The sequence below is a fragment of the Sinohyriopsis cumingii genome, chromosome 2 (genome assembly GCF_028554795.1).
Source record: "Sinohyriopsis cumingii isolate HCF-2022 chromosome 2, ASM2855479v2, whole genome shotgun sequence".
Classification (NCBI taxonomy): domain Eukaryota; kingdom Metazoa; phylum Mollusca; class Bivalvia; order Unionida; family Unionidae; genus Sinohyriopsis; species Sinohyriopsis cumingii.
The window spans coordinates 40,804,355-40,828,485 of NC_142962.1; the positions used below are offsets into that span (position 1 = coordinate 40,804,355).

Consider the following 24,131-nt stretch of genomic DNA (forward strand, 5'->3'; position numbering starts at 1 on the left):
ACAAACTATCTGAAGTTTTTCTTTTATATCCAAAGTAAACTATACATAGTGTAATGACAGATGTTGATTATTTGGGAAATAATAGCTAATTAACCCATTTGGTTATAATTTAAGATTGTAAACATAGAAAACAAAATATTTACTATCAACAAGGTTATGGAAATTAGTAATAGAAAATGTTGGGATATCTGGGTATGTTTCTTCCTAAAATGTTTCTCTGCTAAAACATCTATCATAATACCCTGACTGAAATTTACATATCACCATGAGTACTAAATAATCCTTTGAGGCGATTTGTGTACATGCACATATAAATTGTTTTGTTTAGCTTTCAATTATTTACAGCAGGGGGACATAAAATACTTACTCGTGTTAAATCTGTCATGTTAGTGACTCCAGAGTTTGGTCGAGTACCATCCTCCACTTGAAAAGACGTCTGTCCGAGTTCCTTGGTAAACTTTCGAGTAGCAGTTGCAATCAGACCATCTGTCCATTCAAATGTGTTAGGATCTGTTGCCCCATACAACTCTCCCAATTTGACACACTTGGGGTTTATGGTGAACACCTCAACATGGCCTTTCTTGGCACGATTATGCTGTAAAATAATACAACATTTCATACAATATCAAACTGAAATTTTGTACCTGCCAAATCCACCATAAAACCATAGATCTGGGTTATATATAGCTTATTTTCTGAGCTGTTTAGGGACTTTTACATTAACCACTAGTCTGACTATTGTTAGAAATTATGTACTGCTACTTTTTATCGAAATTTAAGAGCATGTGAAAAAATTAGATTTCTATGGTATTTTCAAATAACAGCAATTGATAATTAAGCTATATTGAAAACAGATCTATATTCAAAAACCCTTACATTTTCTGTGTGGATCCTAAGCAAGAATGATCTTGTACAGCATCCAAATCAATGTAGGTGCAAAGTGCCTTTAGAAATAGGAGTACTTTCAATGGCAGATTATATGCCTGCTCATGTTTAATAGTCCTCTATGTAGAATACTGCCAATGGCACATTACATGTCTTTTCTATGTTTAATAGCCCTCTATGTAGAATACTGCCAATGGCACATTACATGTCTTTTCTATGTTTAATAGCCCTCTATGTAGAATACTGCTAATGGCACATTACATGTCTTTTCTATGTTTAATAGCCCTCTATGTAGAATACTGCCAAGGGCACATTACATGTCTTTTCTGTGTTTAATAGCCCTCTATGTAGAATACTGCCAATGGCACATTACATGTCTTTTCTATGTTTAATAGCCCTCTATGTAGAATACTGCCAATGGCACATTACATGTCTTTTCTATGTTTAATAGCCCTCTATGTAGAATACTGCCAATGGCACATTACATGTCTTTTCTATGTTTAATAGTACTCTGTGTGGAGTACTATCAATGGCACATTATATGCCTGCTCATGTTTAATAGTCCTCTATGTAAGAGTACTGTCAACTACACATTACATGCCTGCTCATGTCTAATAGTCCTCTGCGTAGAGTACTGTCAATGGCACATTATATGTAGAACATCATCCCACAGGGCTACATTGTTTAAGAAAAGAAATAATTGCATTCTACTTTAAATTGTATGTATTTTAATTAGGCTTGTTATTCTGCCTTATGTACATTTAAGTTTGAAATACCACTTAAAGGGGGATGAGCAGCACACTGTCTCTTTCTGTCTGTGCAGCATATACATTGGCTTCAATGTAGCCCTGTAGCCATTAACACTTTTCCAACTCCAATAATCTGGGTTACTTCATAACTTTAAAAGTTACTGTCATCATCACTACCATCAGTCTGTATTGGCTGAATAAAATTGTGATCTGATGATGCACCACACTTGGAATAAGCCATTTGGGGTTTTCTATGAAGCCCATGCTTAAACACACATTTCTGTAAAGCTTCCTTGATGCAAGGTTCAAACTATGATATAATGCTTGTTCCAGGGCACAATGTGCCAATCAAATTTAACTGAACAACCATTCATGTCCAGCTGAAGAACCCAGATGTGCAAACAGTAAACAGTTGCCTACCTGAAAAACAGATGTTGCAACAAGCACTATAAGGGTGACTGGTCAAACAAAAATAGTATACTGCACCAAGTACATTATCATGTGTACAACTTTCAACTAATTTACTAGAGTTCTTGTGCAAAACTGCTCTCCAAGTGTGCTAACTCATACAAAATTTTGTATGATTTGCTCAACTGCACACTCTGGGAGCATCTATGAAAGTCTACAACTATGCCATAGTTCCCGTCTCTTACTAAGTCTAACACTAGGCCAAAGAGCCACTTTCATGATAAGTCTACTGCCAGGCAACAATGCCTCTTTCTTGACAAATCAACCACTAGGTCATGGTACCTCTCTACTGCTAGGCCACTGTGCCACAATCTTGACATGTCTTTCACTAGTTAATGGTGCTTCCCTCTTGACAAGAATATAGTTAGGTCATGGTGCATTTCTTTTGACAAGCCTACCATTATAACATGCTGCCACTTTCTTGACAATCCTTCCACCCTACCACAAGGCCATTGTGCCTCTCTCTTAACAAGCCCAGCACTAGGACATGGTATTTCTATCTTGACAAGCCTATTGTTAGGCCATATTGCCTCTGTTTTTATTAAACCTACTGTTAGATCATGGTTCCTCTCTCTTTATGTCTAACATTAAACCGTAGTTACTCTTTCTCTCTTGATAACCATCACAAGACCATGATACCTCTGTTGACAAGCCTACAACTAGGCCATGATGCTTCTCTCTTGACAAATCTACCACTGGGCTATTATGACTTTTTTTTGACATGTCTATCACCAGGCCACAGTGCCTCTCTTGAATAAGTGAACGATTTTGCCTTGATACTGTTCTCAGTAAGTCTTGCACTAGACCATGGTACCTTTTTCCTGGCAATAAAACCACTGAGCCATGGTGCATCTCTCTTGACAAGCCTACCACCAGGACATGGTGCTTCTCTCTTGACAAGTCTACAGCTAGACAATGGTACCTAACTCTTAAAGAATCTACCACAGGCCATGGTGCCTCTCTACTGACAAGTCTACAGCTAGACAATGGTACCTAACTCTTAAAGAATCTACCACAGGCCATGGTGCCTCTCTACTGACAAGTCCACTGCATGGCCACAATGCCTCTCCCTTGACAAGCCTACCAAAAGACAACACACCCTCTCACCTCACAACTTACCACATACTGATGATGTTTCTTTCCTCCCTCTTCTGCTGTATGATCCTGTGGTTGGATTGTAGGCATCAGAACCAGGGCCTTCTGTAGGATATTTCTGACAGTTGACTTGCCTCCACCTGTGGGCCCCACCAGCATGACACCATGTCGCACCAGGATCTGCTTGTAAAATTGCTTCACTTTCTCTATCTGGTTTGGCCATATCTGTAGATTTTGATCCCGAACTGCCATGTTGACAGCTCTCTACAAGAAAAGCAAGAATAACTTTAACTCAAAACTTTGAGTACAATTCAAGTGACAATTAATTTTTAAATACAGCAAAATTCCTTATAAATTTCATGTCCAGAGAGGAATCTTACATAATCCACTTATGAAAATCTTACAGTGAAAACTGTATGATGTAGACACAAAAGAGAACAAATAATGGAAAACAGTTAAGAACACACAGGTGTTAGTTCAGACAGTTTCCACTGCATAACTGTTTTGTCCTATGTGAACAGAAGACATTCTTTTTTATCTTTAACTAACAGTGAAACTTTCCTCTGCAGACACCTCTGTATTGAGGTCACTTGCTCTTTACCCCCTTTTCTTAAGTCTGGCCTATAAATGTTATCTATTCAAGGTATTTCAATATTTGTATATCTTGATTAAAAGTTTATTATACATTGTCAAGGGCAAAGAGGAATGTAATGCATGTTTACATACAGGTATCAGTGAAAACAAAACTTCCAGGTGATTCATCCACATAAAGAACACCTGTCAAAATGTAAAAAAAACAAAATATACTGCCTTCTATAACTAGGTTTCACTGATCAATAAGAGTTTCTATCACTGAAACTCATGGGAAGAACATGGACTTGGCTCATTGGGAAAACATGGACTTGGTCAAGTCATTGTAAAATCATTGAAAAAACATGGACTCTGCCAAGTCAAGGGAAAAATATGGACTCACTCAGCTCATTGGGAAAACATGGACTTGGTCAAGTCATTGTAAAAACATGGAAAAAACATGGACTCTGCCAAGTTAAAGGAAAAACATGGACTCTGTCAAGTCATGGAAAAAAACATGGACTTTGTCAAGTACTTGTTCACCTGAGTGAAACTAATGATATGAATATTGAGACATTACATTTATTTAGATTAAATAAATCTGGTAATTTTGACATTCAAGTGAATGGTTCCCAGTACATTATTTGATATGAAATAAATCTGTCAATTTTTGCAAATTAGTCAGATTAAATGACCATCTGAAATCACAGCTAATAGACAAAAACCAAAACAAAATCTAGTATAGTAAGGATATCTAGTCATAAATCTTTCTGCAAATTCTGTCCATTACACTACATGCAATGTTACCTCTAGCACACCATGAGAGACATCTGGGGGTGAGATTCCTGGGAAAAGGTCTGCCAAAATGCTCTCAAACAGAGGCACATCCTCAGCCAGGAATTTGGGCATGTTGGCATCTCTCAGGGAATGGATCAGGATGTGTGCCTCATCTTTTTCTGTCAGCTCCGCAATGCTGCCATCAGTCCTGATAAAATGTTATAAATCAAACTGAAAATTTTAAGCAGCATTTGCATAAAGGACTTGACGTGAAAACTATTCTGCTTAATAATCTCAACATGGTCTGATGGCATATATAATACTACCCTGGTCCGATGGCATGTATAATACTACCCTGGTTTGATGGCATATATAATACTACCCTGGTCTGATGGCATATATAATACTACCCTGGTCTGATGGCATATATAATACTACCCTGGTCCAATGGCATATATAATACTACCCTGGTCCGATGGCATATATAATACTACCCTGGTCTGATGGCATATATAATACTACCCTGGAATGACTATCAGCATAATGATCTAGATTGACTGATGGCATATATAATACTATCCTGGAATGACTATAAGCATAATGATCTAGATTGTCTGATGGCATATATAATACTACCCTGGAATGATTTAATGATCTAGAGAGACTATTGGCATTATGATCTGGCTTGACTACTGGTGCTGTGACCTAATTGAACCATTAACCTAGTAAACTGTACTGACTATCTGAATAATAATAGAGAGTGACTTTGGCATTATGATCTGATCTGAATGAACCACTGGCATAATGAACTCTACTGACAACTGGAATAATGATACAGAATGACTACTGGCATGCATTATAATCTTGCTTGAATACTGGTGCAATAATCCTAAAGAACCATAGGTATAATGAACTGTACTATTAGCTTAATGATCAAGAGTGCCTACTGGTATAGTGATCTGGTTTGACCACTGATGTAATGATTTAGATGAACAATTTGGCATAATGAAATGTACTGACTATTAGCATAATTATCTAGAGTGTCTATTGTCATTATGATCTGGCTTGACTACTGATGTAATGATTTAGATGAACAATGAACTGCATCAACTAGTGACATAATGATCTGAATCAACAACTAGTACAGTAGAAATAGTCTTGAAAGACCACCCCTTCTGCCAAAAAGTCATGGTCTCTCAAAACAGGTGGTCTCATTACAGGTCTTAACACTATAACCTAAATAGATCTGTACGCTGCAAATCTGGTCTCCCGAGACAGGTGGCCTCTCATAGTACCATTTTTCACAACTAATTCCTGCTTACCAAATGACATTTATACCTTATTTAATATTTGACACTTGTGCACCATTATAAATATTTGTCTATCTAGCACAATCCCATTAAAATGGGGTACAATGACAAGAAGGACAAGAAAATACATTTCTATACTTAATTTCAAATCAAATGACACATCTGTCAGGAAACAGTAATTCTGTTAACTACTATTAGATGAGACATATTTCAAGCATTGCAGTTTGAGAAAAATGGGTTTTGACTAAAACAAGGATCAGATGAAATTAAACTGTGATAGAAAAATGATATCTTCTGGACCTTTATTTTCAGACATTCAGTTTCAGTACCATCTGGACTTTCCTTCTCATATCCAATTTCAATACCATCTGGACCCTTATTTTCACACATTCAGTTTCAGTACCATCTGGACTTTCCTTCTCATATTCAATTTCAATTGCAGCTGGACCCTTATTTTCACACATTCAGTTTCAGTACCATCTGGACTTTCCTTCTCATATCCAATTTCAATTGCAGCTGGACCCTTATTTTCACACATTCAGTTTCAGTACCATCTGGACTTTCCTTCTCATATCCAATTTCAATTGCAGCTGGACTCTTTTATTCATACATTCAATTTCAATACCATCTGGACCTTTATTTTCACACATTCAGTTTCAGTACCATCTGGACTCTCATTATCACAATGTTGTTTCAATACAATCAAGACCATATTATCACAACATACAGTTTCAATGCCATCTGGACCCTTATTCTTGAAAAAATTTCAGTTTTAATGCCATCTGGACCTTTATTTTTGCAACAAAAATCAGTTTTAATGCCATCTGGACCCTTATTCTTGCAAATAATTCAGTTTTAATGCCATCTAGACCTCTATTCTTGCAAAAATTCAGTTTTAATGCCATCTGGACCCTTATTCTTGCAAAAGTTCACTTTCAACACCATCTGAACCCTTATTGTAAAATTACTTTTTGTCCATAAAACTCAAAATGCCAAACTTCAATTTAGAACTTGAAATAAAAAAGATTTTAAAAAAAGCAGATAATGCCATATATGTCAAGATTCAAGCCTCATTTGAAATTTTAAAAAGATCAAGTTTTGCAATTTGAGCAGGAATTCAATATTTTGCTCAGACAGTTTAGTGACTATAGTGCCTAGTGTTCCTATGAAGTTGTAGCATTTTCTTTCTCATCTAACCTTTGTTGAGCTGCCTGTCGGCCATGTCCAGCCATGACAAGAACGGATTTAATGGCTCTCATGCCGAAGTCATAGTGATCTTGCTGGGACAGCTGCCTGCTGGCCAGTTGATACAGGTTTACAATTTTTCCTGACAGTGACTTCGCAGCCCTGAATCCCTCAGAGAATAGCATGATCTCAGCAATGAGGGCATAATCTGGCACCATCATTGCCACCTGGCGGAAGAGATACTTCAAGTTATCTGGCAGCTCCACTCGTCCGGCATAACTGTAGGTATAATTAGAATAAATTTTTTAATTATAGATGTTAAGATCCATGTAACACTTCCAAAAATACAATAATTAACATTAACCTGCTTTTAAGGTCACCTCTATACCAGTGCAATCACCAATGTGTGTGTGTGTGTGTGTGTGTGCCTGCTTCTACCAACCATACTCATGACCATTTTGACATAAGGCCTGCTTCTAAGAAACTTATTGATGACCATTTTAGACATAAGGCCTGCTTCTACCAACCATACTGATGACCATTTTAGACATAAGGCCTGCTTCTAACAAACTTATTGATGACCATTTTAGACATAAGGCCTGCTTCTAACAAACTTATTGATGACCATTTTAGACATGAGGCCTGCTTCAACCAAACTTACTGATGACCATTTCTGACATAAAGGCCTGCTTCTACCAGCGGTAATGATGACTATTTCAGGCATTAGGCCTGCTTCTACCAAGCTTACTGGTGACCATTTTAAACATAAAAGGCCTGCTTCTACCAGCCTTATTGACCATTTTAGACATAAAGGCCTGCTTCTACCAGCCTTATTGACCATTTTAGACATAAAGGCCTGCTTCTACCAGCCTTATTGACCATTTTAGATATAAAGGCCTGCTTCTACCAGCTTTATTGACCATTTTGGACATAAAGGCCTGCTTCTACCAGCCTTATTGACCAATCTGGACATAAAAGCCTGCTTTTACCAGTTTTATAGTTTACTATTTTAGACAAGTCTGACTGTACTAATTAGTTCCTGAAACATATTTCCTGCCTGCCACCTCATGATCATTAAGTTTTTTGTTCCAGCAAATTATGCATATTTTAGATTGTCTAAAGAAGTGAAAATGAATATTAATAACTTGTGTAACTTTTTTCATTAACATCCTCTGGCTTCATAAGTGCAACATATGCCAAGTATAGGAAGCAACAACTCCGTATTCTCAATATTAATCATGCAACAGGAATAGGTCAGATCCACTGTGTCAGCTTTATAAATCATTTATTACATTAATGTGTTATGTTATAAGGATATCACAACTTTTCTACTACATATAACACACATATAGCACACATTTCTGTTGTAACACATTTCTATATGTACCATATTTCTACATATAACACATATTTCTATATGTAACACATATAAAACCTCTTGACATCACTTGTAATGTCATGATACAAAATGAAGCCAAGGCAAATTGACTGAGGCATTCCGAACATATTTCAAAAGTCATTTTACTGTACTGTTCTGCAGTTTTATCATATAAAATCAGTATTTTGCATCATGCAATAAACAGAATATTACATTTATGCCTATTCTGAATGTAATTTATCAAAGAAATTGAATAATTTTGAATCTATTGCTCATTAGGACCAGCAAAAAATATTAATTAATTGCATTTTTTATGAAGTTCATTTCAAATGAGTACTAATATAAAATCCTTTATTTTTTAATACCATTATTTTGTACAATCGATTGCATAAATGCATATAGGTAAAAAAAATACTTTTAAATCAAATATTGACCATTTCATTGAGATGACAGACATGTATTTAGAACATCAATTTCATTGGTTGGTAATTTTAGAAGCAGAATCATACATCCAATTTTAATACAGTATAATTAGAAGCTTCATGTAAAAGAAAAAACAACCTCAGTGAAACTCAGTTGATCATCAGTAATTCCTGTTTACTTTATAGACTTGCGTTAGGGGAGCTATTATATCTCATTGGCTTTGTATTAGACTCTTAATCCAAGGGTTGATGGTTTGATACCAGCCCAGGCCAGTCCATGCTGACTGCCTTGGTGTGGCCTTGGGAAAGGCATATAGCCTCACTTACTCAGCAAGATACAGTCAATAAAGTGTTAGAAGTGACATGAAACCAACAGAAACAAAATTGTTGAATTACGTTGGGTTCATGGTGATGAAGTATCCACATGTCATGTTCAGTTTGATATCCCTTCCCTCAAATATAAATCTGAGGGTGTTGGAATCCTTGGCAGTCTTGATGGTATGAATTTGCTGTGCCACTACTGACAGAACCTCCACATCAATTCGGTTGAATTCATCAAAGCAGCACCAGCTCCCTGACTGGGCCAATCCAGAGAAAAACTTCCCAAGAGTCTTGTAATCCAGCCCCTCTGAGCAGTTGAACACCACACATTGTTTGCCCATTGCCTAAAGAATAAAATACAAACAACTGAAAATAATACTAAAAGTTAATGAGAATTCCATCACTTCATTGAACACTAAATATTACAATCTAGGAAATTCAGGAAAAATTTTGATATTAGTGCCCAAAATGTCAGTTTTACCTACCTTTGCCAAGTCTTTAACTGTCTCAGTTTTTCCTGTACCAGCAGGCCCTGCAGGAGAGCCTCCCAGATGCAGATGTAAAGCCCCTGTAAGGGTCAGGTAACACCTGTCTGTGAGCGGTGTGATAACAAGTCGAGAGGAGCAACCAAGGTACTCATAGCCATACTGAAATGAGGCATTGCTCTGTAGCACCTGACAGTTGTTAGTGTATTCATCCCATTCATATCGCAACTGCCTGAAAGTGAAGAAATTTTATATTATTAAAAATATGGTTTGTGATACGCTTCTCTAAACATCCAGATTTGGGACAAAAACATTTGGATTTGTTATAGAAGTGCAGGCTGTCAAGTTAATTTATATGTCACTAAAAAAAGGAATATAGAAATTGTTTCTGTTATGAAAATATAGGTAAAATATATAATTTTCTTTCAAAATATAAGAAAACATCTGATCTTTTCAAAATATATAAAGCAATTAAAGTTAATATTAGATCATTTTTAAAGACTTATCACTAATCATGAACATTCTTTACTAAATACAAACAGCATTTTGCAAAGACTTCATTGCAAAAAAGTCACAAACAAAAATTTTATTTTTGTGTGTACTAGTAGAATATATGGCCCTTGTAGCCATCCCATATCCTTTTTTCTTGTTCATTATGCACTAAATTTAATGTCAGTACATATCAAATCAGTGACAAGACTTGTAAAATACAGTAAACAATTTATAACATGATGCCTGGCATGTAGTTTTGAATCATACACAAGAAAATTTACTCTTAAAATCTAGAGTATGAATATTTCAAAAATAACTGAGTAATTTTATAAAAAATATATTTTACTCTGCAGGTATTTACAAACCAACTTGCCTGACTCACAGGATACCTGTCTGTGGGCATGTACAAAATATTGATTGAGAAAGAGAGACAGACAGACAGACAAAGAAAATGAGAAAGAGATTGTGAGGGAGAAAATGGTCATGTTCTATTCATAATGTATGTTCTGCAAGTTTTATACCCCATGATCCTGCCAAATTACATATACACCTTTATTTAGTGATTATATGCACCAAATTCTTCTTTTAATTAACTGGACTCCGTTTTATTCTCCATCTGTTGTGTGTTATTTCCATCTTGCAATTAATGTCAAGGTCAGTCTCACATTTTCTCATGCAGACATAAAAATATGAATATTTTTCATTTAAAGTTTTGACAAAATAAGAAATAAATATTTATATTGTAACTTGTCTGCTACATTTTAAATGTAATATCTGTATGTATCCAAGATTCACCGACTTTCAGGTTCTCAACAAGCCTCTAGCATTTTGTGATGTTGCTGACTCTAAAACAATGGAGATAGCTTTAAAGCATGTCAAAGATTTTAAGGAGAGTAGGTGTTAATCATTAATAGTATAACTTGTCAGATTTCTTTGACAGGTGTGTTTGGAAATAAAAGGCACTTGTATCTAACAACTAACCAACAGGTTGATTTCATTCAAAGCATGATTCGCATTCGAAAATACAGAAGTGTTAATGATATATTGTTTACTTGATAATTACAGAAAACTGATGCAAATGTACCACTTGGCAAACAGTTAAATGGATACCAATGTACCACTTGGCAAACAGTTAAATGGATACTGGATACCAATGTACCACTTGGCAAACAGTTCAATGGATACTAATGTACCACTTGGCAAACAGTTAAATGGATACCAATGTACTGCTTGGCAAAATGTTAAATGGATACAAGTGTACTGCTTGGCAAACAGTTAAATGGATACCAATGTACTGCTTGGCAAAATGTTAAATGGATACAAGTGTACTGCTTGGCAAACAGTTAAATGGATACAAATGTACTGCTTGGCAAACTGTTCAATGGATACAATGTACTGCTTGGCAAACAGTTCAATGGATACAAATGTACTGCTTGGCAAACAGTTAAATGGATACCAATGTATTGCTTGGCAAACAGTCAAATGGATACTGGATACCAATGTACCACTTGGCAAACAGTTCAATGGATACCAATGTACCACTTAGCAAACAGTTAAATGGATACCAATGTACTGCTTGGCAAAATGTTAAATGGATACAAGTGTACTGCTTGGCAAACAGTTAAATGGATACAAATGTACTGCTTGGCAAACTGTTCAATGGATACAATGTACTGCTTGGCAAACAGTTCAATGGATACAAATGTACTGCTTGACAAATAGTTAAATGGATACCAATGTACTGCTTGGCAAACAGTTCAATGGATACCAATGTACTGCTTGGCAAACAGTTCAATGGATACAAATGTACTGAAAGCAGTAAACAGTTAAATGAATACAAATGTATTGCTTGGTAAATAGTTCAATGGATACAAATGTACTGCTTGACAAATACTTAAATGGATAATAATGTACTGCTTGGCAAAACGTTAAATGGATACAAGTATACTGCTTGGCAAACAGTTAAATGGATACAAATGTACTGCTTGGCAAACTGTTCAATGGATACAATGTACTGCTTGACAAACAGTTCAATGGATACAAATGTACTGCTTGACAAATAGTTAAATGGATACCAATGTACTGCTTGGCAAACAGTTAAATGGATACCAATGTACTGCTTGGCAAACAGTTAAATGGATACAAATGTACTGAAAGCAGTAAACAGTTAAATGGATACAAATGTATTGCTTGGTAAACAGTTAGATGGATACAAATGTTACACTTGGCAAACATTTAAATGGATACAAATCTACTGCTTGGCAAACATTTGAATGTATACAAATGTACTGCTTAGCAAACAGTTATAAATGAATACAAATGTACTGCCTGGTAAACAGTTAAATGGATACAAATGTACTACTTGGCAAAATGTTAAATGGATACAACTGTACCACTTGGCAAACAGTTACATGGTTACAAATGTACTGCTTGGCAAACAGCTAAATGGATACAAATGTACTGCTTGGCAAACAGTTAAATGGATACAAATGTACCACTTGGCAAATAGTTACATGGTTACAAATGTACTGCTTGGTAAACAGCTAAATGGATACAAATGTACTGCTTGGCAAACAGTTAAATGGATATAAATGTACCACTTGGCAAACAGTTACATGGTTACAAATGTACTGCTTGGTAAACAGCTAAATGGATACAAATGTACCACTTGGCAAACAGTTAAATGGATACAAATGTACTGCTTGGCAAACAGCTAAATGGATACAAATGTACCACTTGGCAAACAGTTACATGGTTACAAATGTACTGCTTGGTAAACAGCTAAATGGATACAAATGTACCACTTGGCAAACAATTAAATGGACACAAATAAGTGTTCTCAATCTCAAAATTTGACTTCTAAAATATTTTGATGAGTGTTGCTATTTCAAGGTGACTAGATGATAATTGTTAAGTAAAAAATAAGTGTTTACAAATCCCTTCAGTTACGAGCATAAATAAATGATTACAAACAGTCTGGCTTTCATTGTTGCTGATGTAGCCGATGAGATCAGCCTGCTATCTTATCTAAGCAATAAAAACAAGACAATTGCTGTCTAGCTCTAATGTATGGTTTAATCTACTAATTTTATACAAGCTTGCACAAGACAACTGACCAGAAAATTAAACTGTTATTGAGCTTCTAACTATATCTGTATTCCAATCCTTTCATATCTACATATCTATCTACATGAATTATTTACATATATATTTTTGATAACTGTATTTGTCAGCACAAGATTTTAAGATGACAACAAAGATAAAAGAAACAAAAGTTAAAATAAATATCACACAATTTCCCTAAATATATCCCATATTTTATCTGTTGTTTTTTTTACACATGAGACAACATGTTTTAGGGCAAGCTCAAATTTCCCAAGGGCAAGTTCAGTTTTTCATTCAGCTTGCCCTGGACAAGTTGACTTTTATAATAATTGTAAATCTCTGCTCTGGCATGGAGGAAAAGACTTTTGAATTAGGAATACATATAATTTAAAGCAAATTATTATCTTATGGGAAAAGTACAACCTGTCTTATATTTTTCTATCACAGATTCACTTTGACATTTGTTTGCATTCTTGGGATTCAGACACCCTAAACTTGCAAGGGGTTTGTTTGCAAGAATAATCTACAGTAGATGGTGGTTGTAGAAAAGAAAGCCCTAATAAACTGAAGCCCTTTCTCTGCTGTTGTGGTTTTGCATTTTACTTAAACAGAAATTTCATTTATCAAGTATGTTAGGTTCAGTACACAGTACATGATCAGAAACGTTATTTATCAAGTATGTTTGGTTGAGTATGCAGTACATAATTAAAAATGTTATTTATCAAGTATGTTAGGTTGAGTATGTAGTACATGATTAGAAATTTTATTTATCAAGTATGTTAGGTTGAGTATGTAATACATGATTAGAAATGTTATTTATCAAGTATGTCAGGTTGAGTATGCAGTGCATGATCAGAAATTTTATTTATCAAGTATGTTTGGTTGAGTATGTAGTACATGATTATAAATTTTATTTATCAAGTATGTTCGGCTGAGTATGCAGTACATGATCAGAAAAATGAAGCAAACAATTTTATAAATATTCAAATATAATGTGCAAAGACCTTGATGTCTGTGATTCTTGATAATAAATGATGAATAAGGGGAAAAAAATTCAAATCCATTACCATAGCATAAAAAATGAACACTACCAGTGGTATACAAGTATATATAAGTAATGAAATGTATGGAGATAACAAATATGCATGCTTGAATTATGTAGTAGAAATGGGGAATGTTGGTGGTGGTTGTCAAAAACATAAATCATGAAAATTTCAGCTTCAATATTTTCACATTCTGTTTCTTTTTTGTCCTTGGCACAAGCTGCCCAAACTTCTAACAAGGGAAACAACTGTGTAGCATAACATCTTTGTCTAGTAAGGTGAAAGGAATACAAGATGAGTTTCAGTGAATAATATCAAGAGAGATATAACAACTAAAAACAGAGATTTGTAAGGATAAAATCAAAATAAATTGATCACTGAACATTTGCCATCTTGAAAATTGAAAAATATAGGATTTTAGAGGAATGTTGTTTTTTAAAGGGATAAAATGGAACCCTCAAATTCATAGGAATTTTGAGAACCCTGACAGCCTGGAGGTTGTCAGCATCCAGAGGTTTGATAAGTACTTGAATGACCTGCTTATAACCAAAATATGACCAGTCTGAGAAGGAAGGGTGTACACAGGTGTTGAAAAATCTCTAAAAATCCACTTCTTCTGCCAGGCAATTACTAAAAATATTGACATGCTCTTCCTCAACAAACTCTAAACATAGTTTACAATATTAAAAATGTGAATTTTGTGTTAAAGTTTATTCTCTGAAATTTATTATGTGACCCTTGAATACCAGTTGTAAATAATTATAAATTGAGACCAGTCCACTTTCTCTGTCTCTCATATGTGTTAATTAGTACAGAAGATTGAAATTCAAGCGCTCGTATGAGCACAATCAAAACAAAAGGAAAATAAACTTAAGTTAGAAAGTACAGACCTTCAATGAATGAAGTTGACAATATTCTCGGCAACACCCTTTTCATTAAAGAGAGGCACTGCTCAGACCTGATTCAACACTCAAACAATTGGGCCAGTGATTGGAAAATTCACCTTACCACAGGAAATTTTCACTCACCATTTCACGTTGAGCTAGTGAATTTTCAACCTCTAGTAGGGTAGTTTAAGTGTTTACAGAGAGGAAATGTGATTGTTTCGTTGCAATGTAGACAAAGAAATAGAAGAATCCACATAAACTGTAGCTCGTTTTACACAGGGAATTTAACTTAATTAATGGGTGGCAGGGACGCCTTATGATCAGAAAGATAGAATTAAATTCTCTGAACTCAAATAAAGAATCAAAACAATAATTGATCTAAATTTATCACTTATGCAACCATGAAAAAAAATCAGCCTCAGTTACAAAACGAAGCTAAAAAAAGATATATATAAGTGCGAAAACAGGGATGAAGTAGGAGAATGAGGCTCAATTTTAATGTTACTTACTTAGTCCACTCAAAATCATCAACCTTCACTACTTTTTCTTTGATCATACCATCAACAATGTCCCTGTTATGGACGTTGATGGTTAGCAGAGCCTCAATACTCATTCTTTGATATTCCAGCAAGTTTGGAACAGATACAAGTCCTGCCAATTTGTACAGGGAGTCCTTCATGCCCTCTCCAACCCTGATTAAGGATTTGGTAGGATCTGCTTGTTCAAAGCATTTCACAACATTTTTGTTGAACATTATTTGAACCTACAAGAAATTCAGAAAATAAGGTTAAGATTTCAATAAAATGTTGTATGATGTACCTATAAACTTTACTTCAATCCATTTGCCTAGTTCTCCTGAGTGTATTTTTACTAGTGAGAATTCAACTTAGATTATCATAAGATCTAGCCATACTCACATCAAGCCTGAATGGCAAAAAAAATGTTCTTTGGTTTCTAGGTAACAGTGAAGCCTTTAGCAACAAGCACTCTCACCTGGACATGATTTCATTCCAATGTATTATCTCAGTGTTTACTTCTTTGATATTGAAATCAAAGTGAAACCGACATGATCCATTGGTCCAATGCTATTTCTCCTAGGCATCTCTCATGTTTTAAATGATAAACCTTGGCTTCTAATGATATATATATATATATATATATATATATATATATATATATATATATATATATATATATATATATATATATATATATATATATATATATACATATACATATATACTAGTGATAATTATAACAATGCACTGAAATGAAATAAGGTAAATTTGTCTTCTTTTCTATTATAATGTTTTACTTTCATTCCCAGCATTATGCAAATGCCCCTCCCCCAATTTACACACTAAGGGCCATTCGTCTGACATTTCTTTTTTTGTGTGGAGTGTTTAATGCAATTTTGACTGCATGAATAAATCCACAAAATATCTTATATTGACAAAATGAGCTGCTTCTTTTTAATTAATTCATTGTCATTATTATTATTATTATTACTATTATTATTATTATTATTATTATTATTATTATTATTATATTATTATAAAGAAAAATCAAGTTAATTCAAATCACATACCACAGTAAGGACAACTTGGCCTGGATGTTTCAGTACCCAGTCTGCATGTTCTAGTCCCTGCCAGTCTGCAAGACCTAACTTCAGATGTCTATGGAGAGAAGAATTGAAGAGAATAGGAAACTAACAAGCTGCAATATCACAATATTAGCACATAAATCACTGACCTTTGTAATATTTCTAGACTTGCATATCGTTTCTAAAATAGGACAAACTTAGATGTCCATTTGACTGAGCATGTTCTAACAAACATTCCTACCAAGTCTGATTGAAATTGACTCTGCTGTTTGAGACAGGTTGAGAAATAGGTTTCCCACATGGCTGCTATGTAAGTTACATCACTGCTAGGAGAGACACCCAAGACAAAAGTTTGGCAGAACAAGTTTCATTACAAATCAACTTGTCTGACTCACAGGAAAAGCTCAGATTCAACTCATCTGCTCTAGAGAAGTTGAAAATAAATTTTCAACTAGTTGGTAAGGGAGTCACCTAGACCTAATTTGGGCAAAGAATGTCCAATGAAAGATTCCTATCAAGTTTAATAAAAATTGGTTCTATTGTTCTGAAGAAGTTGAAATGTTGTCTAATTGGTTACAAGGGAAGCCACATCAATGCAAATTGAGAGAATCTGCATATAAATTTGCTAAAGCATGTCCTAAGATACATTCTTACCATGTTTGATTGAAATTGGTTCAGCCATTCTTTAGAAATCAAAATAGGTTCTCCACCATGTTGCAAGGGAAGCCATCCTGGACAAAATTTTGGCTGAACATTTCCAAATGAACATTGTTACCAAGTTTAATCTAAATGGCTCCCTCATTAAAGAGAATAATTCCAAAATATTTTCCATTTGATTCCTAAGGAAGCAACACCATCATTAAGGAAGGTGCCTCAGATGAAAGCTTGAAAGAAGATGTCTTAAGAAAAATTTATCAAGATTGATCAAACTTAATTCAGCCATTCTGAAGAAGCAGCTGCTATAGGTTCAGCATTTTGGTTCCTATGGATACCATGGTACAGCAAGCTAAGCTTTTCTAAACAGAATTTTACTAGTATTACTAGTGTTTCAATTGAGTTGCTGGTGGAAAAATTAAACATATCATCATCAAAATCATACAAATAAAATGTGTAAATAATACTTCAAATGCAGTAACATTATGTTTTAAAAAATCAAATGTAATGACAAACTGAAAATTTGGGTGAAACCTTACTTTTTGACAGTCTCAAACATGCCAGACTCCACACCAGTTAACCATTCTTCAACAGCTGCCTTTGCTCGAACATTCCTACAATAAAAATTGGTTGATATATTTATATTCTTTGTAATATGACTTGAAAAATCAACTAGAAATGTGTTCCAGGAACACAAATGTATATCCACAGTTACCTAAATTCAAAACCTAACTTTACCCATGGATAGAAGGATGGGAGGATGGATTGATGGATGGCAGACAAGGCAACTCTATATACTCATTCCAGATCTGCGGAATTGAAGGAACATATTTGCTGAATATCTGGTAATTTATTAACTATATTAACTACATAACAGATTTCTATGTTCAAAACTAACCTTCACTGTTAATTTATTCACTACTGAAAAGATTCTATAATTTTGATTTTGTGTCTGGATTTTAGACATTTTGGCCTGAGATCTAAGGCAGTCCAGTCTGAACTGCACACAGACAGGTCAACCTTTGCAGAAAGTAGGATAAGTCAGAGATTTGGAATAAAAAATGGCAAAGACATGAAAATGATGGGTCCAATAAGCAAATAAACCCTCCAACCTTTACCCTTCTGCACATGCACAAGCAAAATAGCCAAAGGAAAAATGATGTTATAACACAACTAGGCATCTGGCTGAATGAAAATCTCTTGGAAGCAGATGTATTTGGATGCATTCAAAAGCAGCCCCCAAAATGCGTTTCCATTTCCCATTTCAGGCAAAGATGACAAAAATCTCCAGCGGTTAATGAGTTAATGAGAAACAACAAGAAGGAAAATAAAGCATTAAGCTGAAAACCCGATGTCAGAAACTCACCAATGTATCTTGACTGATATAAACTCCCTAATTTTGACAGAATACATTTGCTACCCATGTCTACTTTCTTATGACCATATATGGATTGTAATAGTTTTGTTTTAAAAAAAAAGAACTTCACTCTGGAAAACTCTAATATTATCCAAGAAAATATGTTCATTTTGATATGCCTCCTCTTTGAGAGCCACTTCTGAAAAAAAGGGGTGGTTAACTGTTGGAAGGCACATTTTGATATGCCTCCTCTTTGAGAGCCACTTCTGAAAAAAAGGGGTGGTTGACTGTTGGAAGGCACATTTTGATATGCCTCCTCTTTGAGAGCCACTTCTGAAAAAAAGGGGTGGTTGACTGTTGGAAGGCACATTTTGATATGCCTCCTCTTTGAGAGCCACTTCTGAAAAAAGGGGGTGGTTGACTGTTGGAAGGCACATTTATTCAGGTTTAGTTTCTTGGTTTTCACTGCATTTTAATGAATTATTGATTATATAATGCTGAGGAAATGGAAGCACATTTATTAAATTTATGTGAATGGTTTGCCATCTAATTGCATTTTTCTTCACATGTATTTAGAAGAAAGTGTATTCTAATTAAAGTTTGATGAATGATTTGCATACTGAAAAAAGTACCTTTCAACTATTCACTTAATTTGTGGAATAGCCTTCAAGAGTGTATTTTACCCTCAGTTTATTTTTTGATGCATTAAAGATAAGAAAGTCATCTAAGCTAAACTATTTGATATAGCAATTTAATGTCCAGGTGTTAACAGCAAACTTATGGCAGGAAGGACATTGCTGACTATCAATAGTTTAGTAAAATCTAAACCTGGTAAAAAGCAATTTTGTTTTTATCACATTAGGATATTAGAGCTATCCTAGACTGAAGATTTGAAGTGCTTGTGGACAAGTGGTTTTTAACAGGCTCTTTGATGTCCAAACAAATATTTACCTTGGCATTTGGATAACCTCGCCTTCTGCTGACATCATACTTCTGACTGTGGCAGGCTGCCTGGGTAGGTTTCGGATCTCTAAGGCTTTGATATTTCCAAAACATTTACCCAAATGTTGCTGAAAAAATAATATTAATGAAAAAACACAAATCTTTCTGGAAAAATCTTAAATTGGTATGATGACTACAAATTCTAGTGCTTTCAATACTCCAAATCTTAGACTGGTAAGATAACTACACATTCAGATACTTTCAATCTAAGACTGGTAAGATGACTACAAATTTTAGCACTTACAATCATAGACTGGTAAGTTGGCTAAATTTTTAGCACTTACAATCATAGACTGGTAAGTTGGCTAAAAGTTTTAGCACTTACAATCATAGACTGGTAAGTTGGCTAAAATTTTTAGCACTTACAATCATAGACTGGTAAGTTGGCTACAAATTTTAGCACTTACAACCATAGACTGGTAAGTTGGCTACAAATTCTAGCACTTTCAATCTACGACTGGTAAGATGACTATAAATTCTAGCACTTTCAATCATAGACTGGTCAGTTGACTACAAATTCCAGCACTTTCAATCTACAACTGGTAAGATGACTATAAATTCTAGCACTTTCAATTTTAGACCAGCAAGTTGACTACAAATTCTAGCACTTTCAATTTTAGACTGGTAAGATGACTACAAATTCCAGCACTTTCAATTTTAGACTGGTAAGATGACTACAAATTCCAGCACTTTCAATACTCATAAATATCTGCTTTGAATTATTTATTAAATTAGAACAGTAGCTTTAGGACTTTAGGGCATATATAATCACAAAACAGACACTCCACCTACAGACTGGACAAATATAATATTGTGCCAATAAAATCTATAAATGTACAGTCTAATAATAAAAACACTACTATATATATATGTGTGTGTGTGTATATATGTGTGTGTGTGTATATATATATATATATATATGCAGCCAAGTTATTACTTTTTACATTAAGTTCAATTGTTAGAAAATTCAAATTGCCATGTGAATTAAGTTTTACATGCACTTTACAGTATCAACGCATTAATCTAAATATTCCACTTTAAACCAATTAACCAAAATTCATTTGCACATGTCATGAATGAAACAGCTGAATATCAATTGCTTCCTCATATATACATGCATATAAGTCCAAATGGAAACTGCACAGACCCAGATCTGCCAACACATTTATGCAATTAGTTAGGAATAATCAGTAGAACATAGACCGAGATCTGCCAGTGCAATATGCAGTGACAGATTTGGGTCTATACTGTCTGCAGCTGGGTTCATCTTACGAGTGAGTATATCATGTACATGCTTCATCAATTTGAACAAAAATTTTTAGATAACATTTTGTTCAAGCCCACAATACCTAACAAACTAATCCTGATGAAATTTTCTTTTAATGTAAAAATAACAGAAATAAAAAAGTGAAATCTGAATTAAAATAACTGTTCAATCTAGAAAAAGCGGGTTCTAACTGAATATAAAAAATAAAAGAAATTCAAACCAGTAAAATTTTGGGGATTTTCATGTCCCGCCTAATATGGCGAGGTCTTCATCTCCTAATCTCAACAGGATATAAAGTTAAAGATTTGAAGTAACAGAGAAAACTTAAAATACTGAAACAAAACCTTGACCTTGAAGAAAGCAACCACACTGTGGTACATGAAATACCTTTTAGTTTTATAAATAAGTATACCAGGTTTCATCCAATATCTCAAACAGATTTAAAGTTACAGAGTAGATGGGAAAGGGAGATTGAAATTTTACAACACAACACTTTGAGTTGACCTTCAAGATAGTACACCAAATGTGAGACACCTTTCAGTGATCATAATGTATAAGTATATCAAGTTTCATCTCTTAATCTCAAACAGCTTTAAAGTTTTAGACCTGATGGGAAACAAACTATTGAACCTTGACCTTGACCTTAAGAAAGCACATCCAAAGTGTTATGTAAAACACCTTCTGGTGATGATAATGATGTACAAGCATACCAAATATCATACTGTTATTTAAAATAGCTTCAAAATTATAGAGCAAATGGAGAAAATTATGAAAATGTAAAATATTGAGCAGTGACCTTGACCCTGAAGATAGGCATACACTGCCATGTGGTTCGTGATAATCTCCTAATAATGCTGTACAATCATACCAAATTTATTCCCTTAACCTCAAACAGATATAAAATCGCAGAGCAGAAGGGAAAGTGTTATGAAAAAACAAAAAAGTATTACATTATGACCTTGACTTTGAAGGTAGTACCCTCAATATGGTATAAAATACAGCATCTTGTGATGATGAATGAATAAATAACCTTCTTACCATGACTCAAAAGGCTTGAAAAATATAGCGCGAAAACAAAAATGTGATCCAAGCATACAATAGAGCTGTGACCTTGACCTTGAAAACAGATCCTAAATGAGGTATGAAAAAAAGCCCTCTAATAATTATGTATAAAATTACCAAGTTTTGTTCCTCGATCTTGAATGACTTTAAAATCATAGAGTGGAAGGGAAAGTGGGAAAGTGTAATAAACAGATGGATGCAATACAATATACCTACTTCTTTAAAAGACTTCGACAATAAAATGTTTTCAGTTTGTTTAAAGATAGTATTTTTCATACTTACTGAAGTTATCAAATGAAATGAAAAATATTTGTTCATGATGCTGGATTATGGACTCAAAATTGTATGCAATATTATATCTGCATACTTCTACAGAATAATACAGCTGCATGCATTTTTTGAAGAAAATATTTTTTTCTAAATGCAATATTGTATAAGAAAGCAATCTAACTAATAAAAAGTATTACTGGAGTAAGCATTCTGCCCCTAATTCTTGCACTATGCATACCTAATAAGGCCCCTAATTCTTGCACTATGCATACCTAATAAGGCCCCTAATTCTTGCACTATGCATACCTATAAGAATATTTCTATTTCCACTACTTCTGATATTATGTGCACGATTGTTAATTGTATAAAATATCTCAAGTGGAAAGCGAATGATAAAGGTAATGGCCTCTTTAGACATAATCAAAGCATTGGTTGAAACACAACAATGAGTCTTTAAGATGGCCAGGTTCATAATGCAAAGCTGAATAAAATTTGCCTAAAATGTAGTTAACTTCTCTATGCTGTTATTAATATAATTCAACAAAACCATCCTTGGATACCCATAACCAATAAACATTTATCACCTTAATTAGGATCATGAATAATTCATGAAACAAGTTAAATAATTTGAATAAATCTGATACTATCATTCAGAAATTCAAATCTGCCCTTTAAACTGGAACAGCAATTTGATCAGGAAAAGAGTAGCCAATTGAGCTTGTTCTTTCAACAGTACTTTAGTCAACTACATCTTCACTAGCCAAGGTTCCAATATGTTAATTATCTACACATTTTTGGACTGATCTGATATTTCAGTGCTTAGTGCTAGCGACATCCATTGGATTTCATGAGTTGCCTCCCTTGGCACGTAATGTCAACTAACCAAGAGAATAGCATGTAACTGAGGTGCATCTGCCAAAAATGGAGGAGGCAGCCGACTGGTCATGATGTTTTTCACAGTGAGAATATATATGCAAGAGTAATTTTTATTGAGGAGCAGTGACTACTTTATCAAATTAAATTCACAGACCCAAAGCAGTGAAATATTAGATCGATCAACCATGATGTAGATAGTTTTAACATATCGGACTTTGGCTAGCAAAGCTGGGTCAGCTAATGCTGCAATCTTTGTGTATATAAAGGAAACTATTTTCTTTCCTCACTAAGAAAGAGAATTAGTTTTGCTACAAAAGATCTGATTGGCTCTTTGATTTTCTGTATCGTCTCATGAGTATTTTATCACCCTACTTTGCTGGCCAATGTACCTACAAGAGAAGAATGTTGAGAATGATAAATTCTTCAAGCCTGGGTCCACTGTGTGAAAAAGGGCATGTTGAACTAAAATTTATTTTTAGCAAAGGGATATCTGAGATGAATAAATTAAAACTATTATGCTTGTGAGATATAATGCAAACTGATCTGGTTTGATTCCAAATTTGTCTGGTTTGAGTCCAAATTGGTTTGGTTTGAAATGGTTTGGTTTGACTCCAAATTAGTTGGTTTACTGTTTTCATCAGCACTTTTGTATGATCAATGCTGCAACTTTTTGTGCTGAAAATGTTCCATGCATTATGCAAAAGAAAAGAATATGAGAATGGAGAAAATATTATATTTTTGCACAGGTGAACTTCAGTGACCTTAGATGTAGTTGTCTGTCTACATATATATTATTCTCTTACCATAATTGCCAGGTTTATACCCTCCTGAAATAAAACTATAGTTTTGTACATATTTCGAAGATAAC

General features: G+C 34.4%; 1 protein-coding gene across 1 annotated transcript in view; it reads right to left on the minus strand.

Annotated features, from left to right (window-relative positions):
* LOC149804702 (dynein axonemal heavy chain 6-like) overlaps positions 1-24,131 on the minus strand; it is a 393,112-nt gene that overhangs the window by 250,465 nt on the left and 118,516 nt on the right. The window contains exons 30-39 of the mRNA XM_089933221.1: positions 19,738-19,856; positions 17,969-18,043; positions 16,761-16,848; positions 15,682-15,935; positions 9,646-9,877; positions 9,236-9,504; positions 7,052-7,318; positions 4,575-4,752; positions 3,222-3,461; positions 368-595 (exon numbers count right to left, since the gene is read on the minus strand). Coding sequence (XP_089789347.1) covers positions 368-595; positions 3,222-3,461; positions 4,575-4,752; positions 7,052-7,318; positions 9,236-9,504; positions 9,646-9,877; positions 15,682-15,935; positions 16,761-16,848; positions 17,969-18,043; positions 19,738-19,856 — 1,950 coding nt within the window. The remainder of the gene's footprint in view (positions 1-367; positions 596-3,221; positions 3,462-4,574; positions 4,753-7,051; positions 7,319-9,235; positions 9,505-9,645; positions 9,878-15,681; positions 15,936-16,760; positions 16,849-17,968; positions 18,044-19,737; positions 19,857-24,131) is intronic.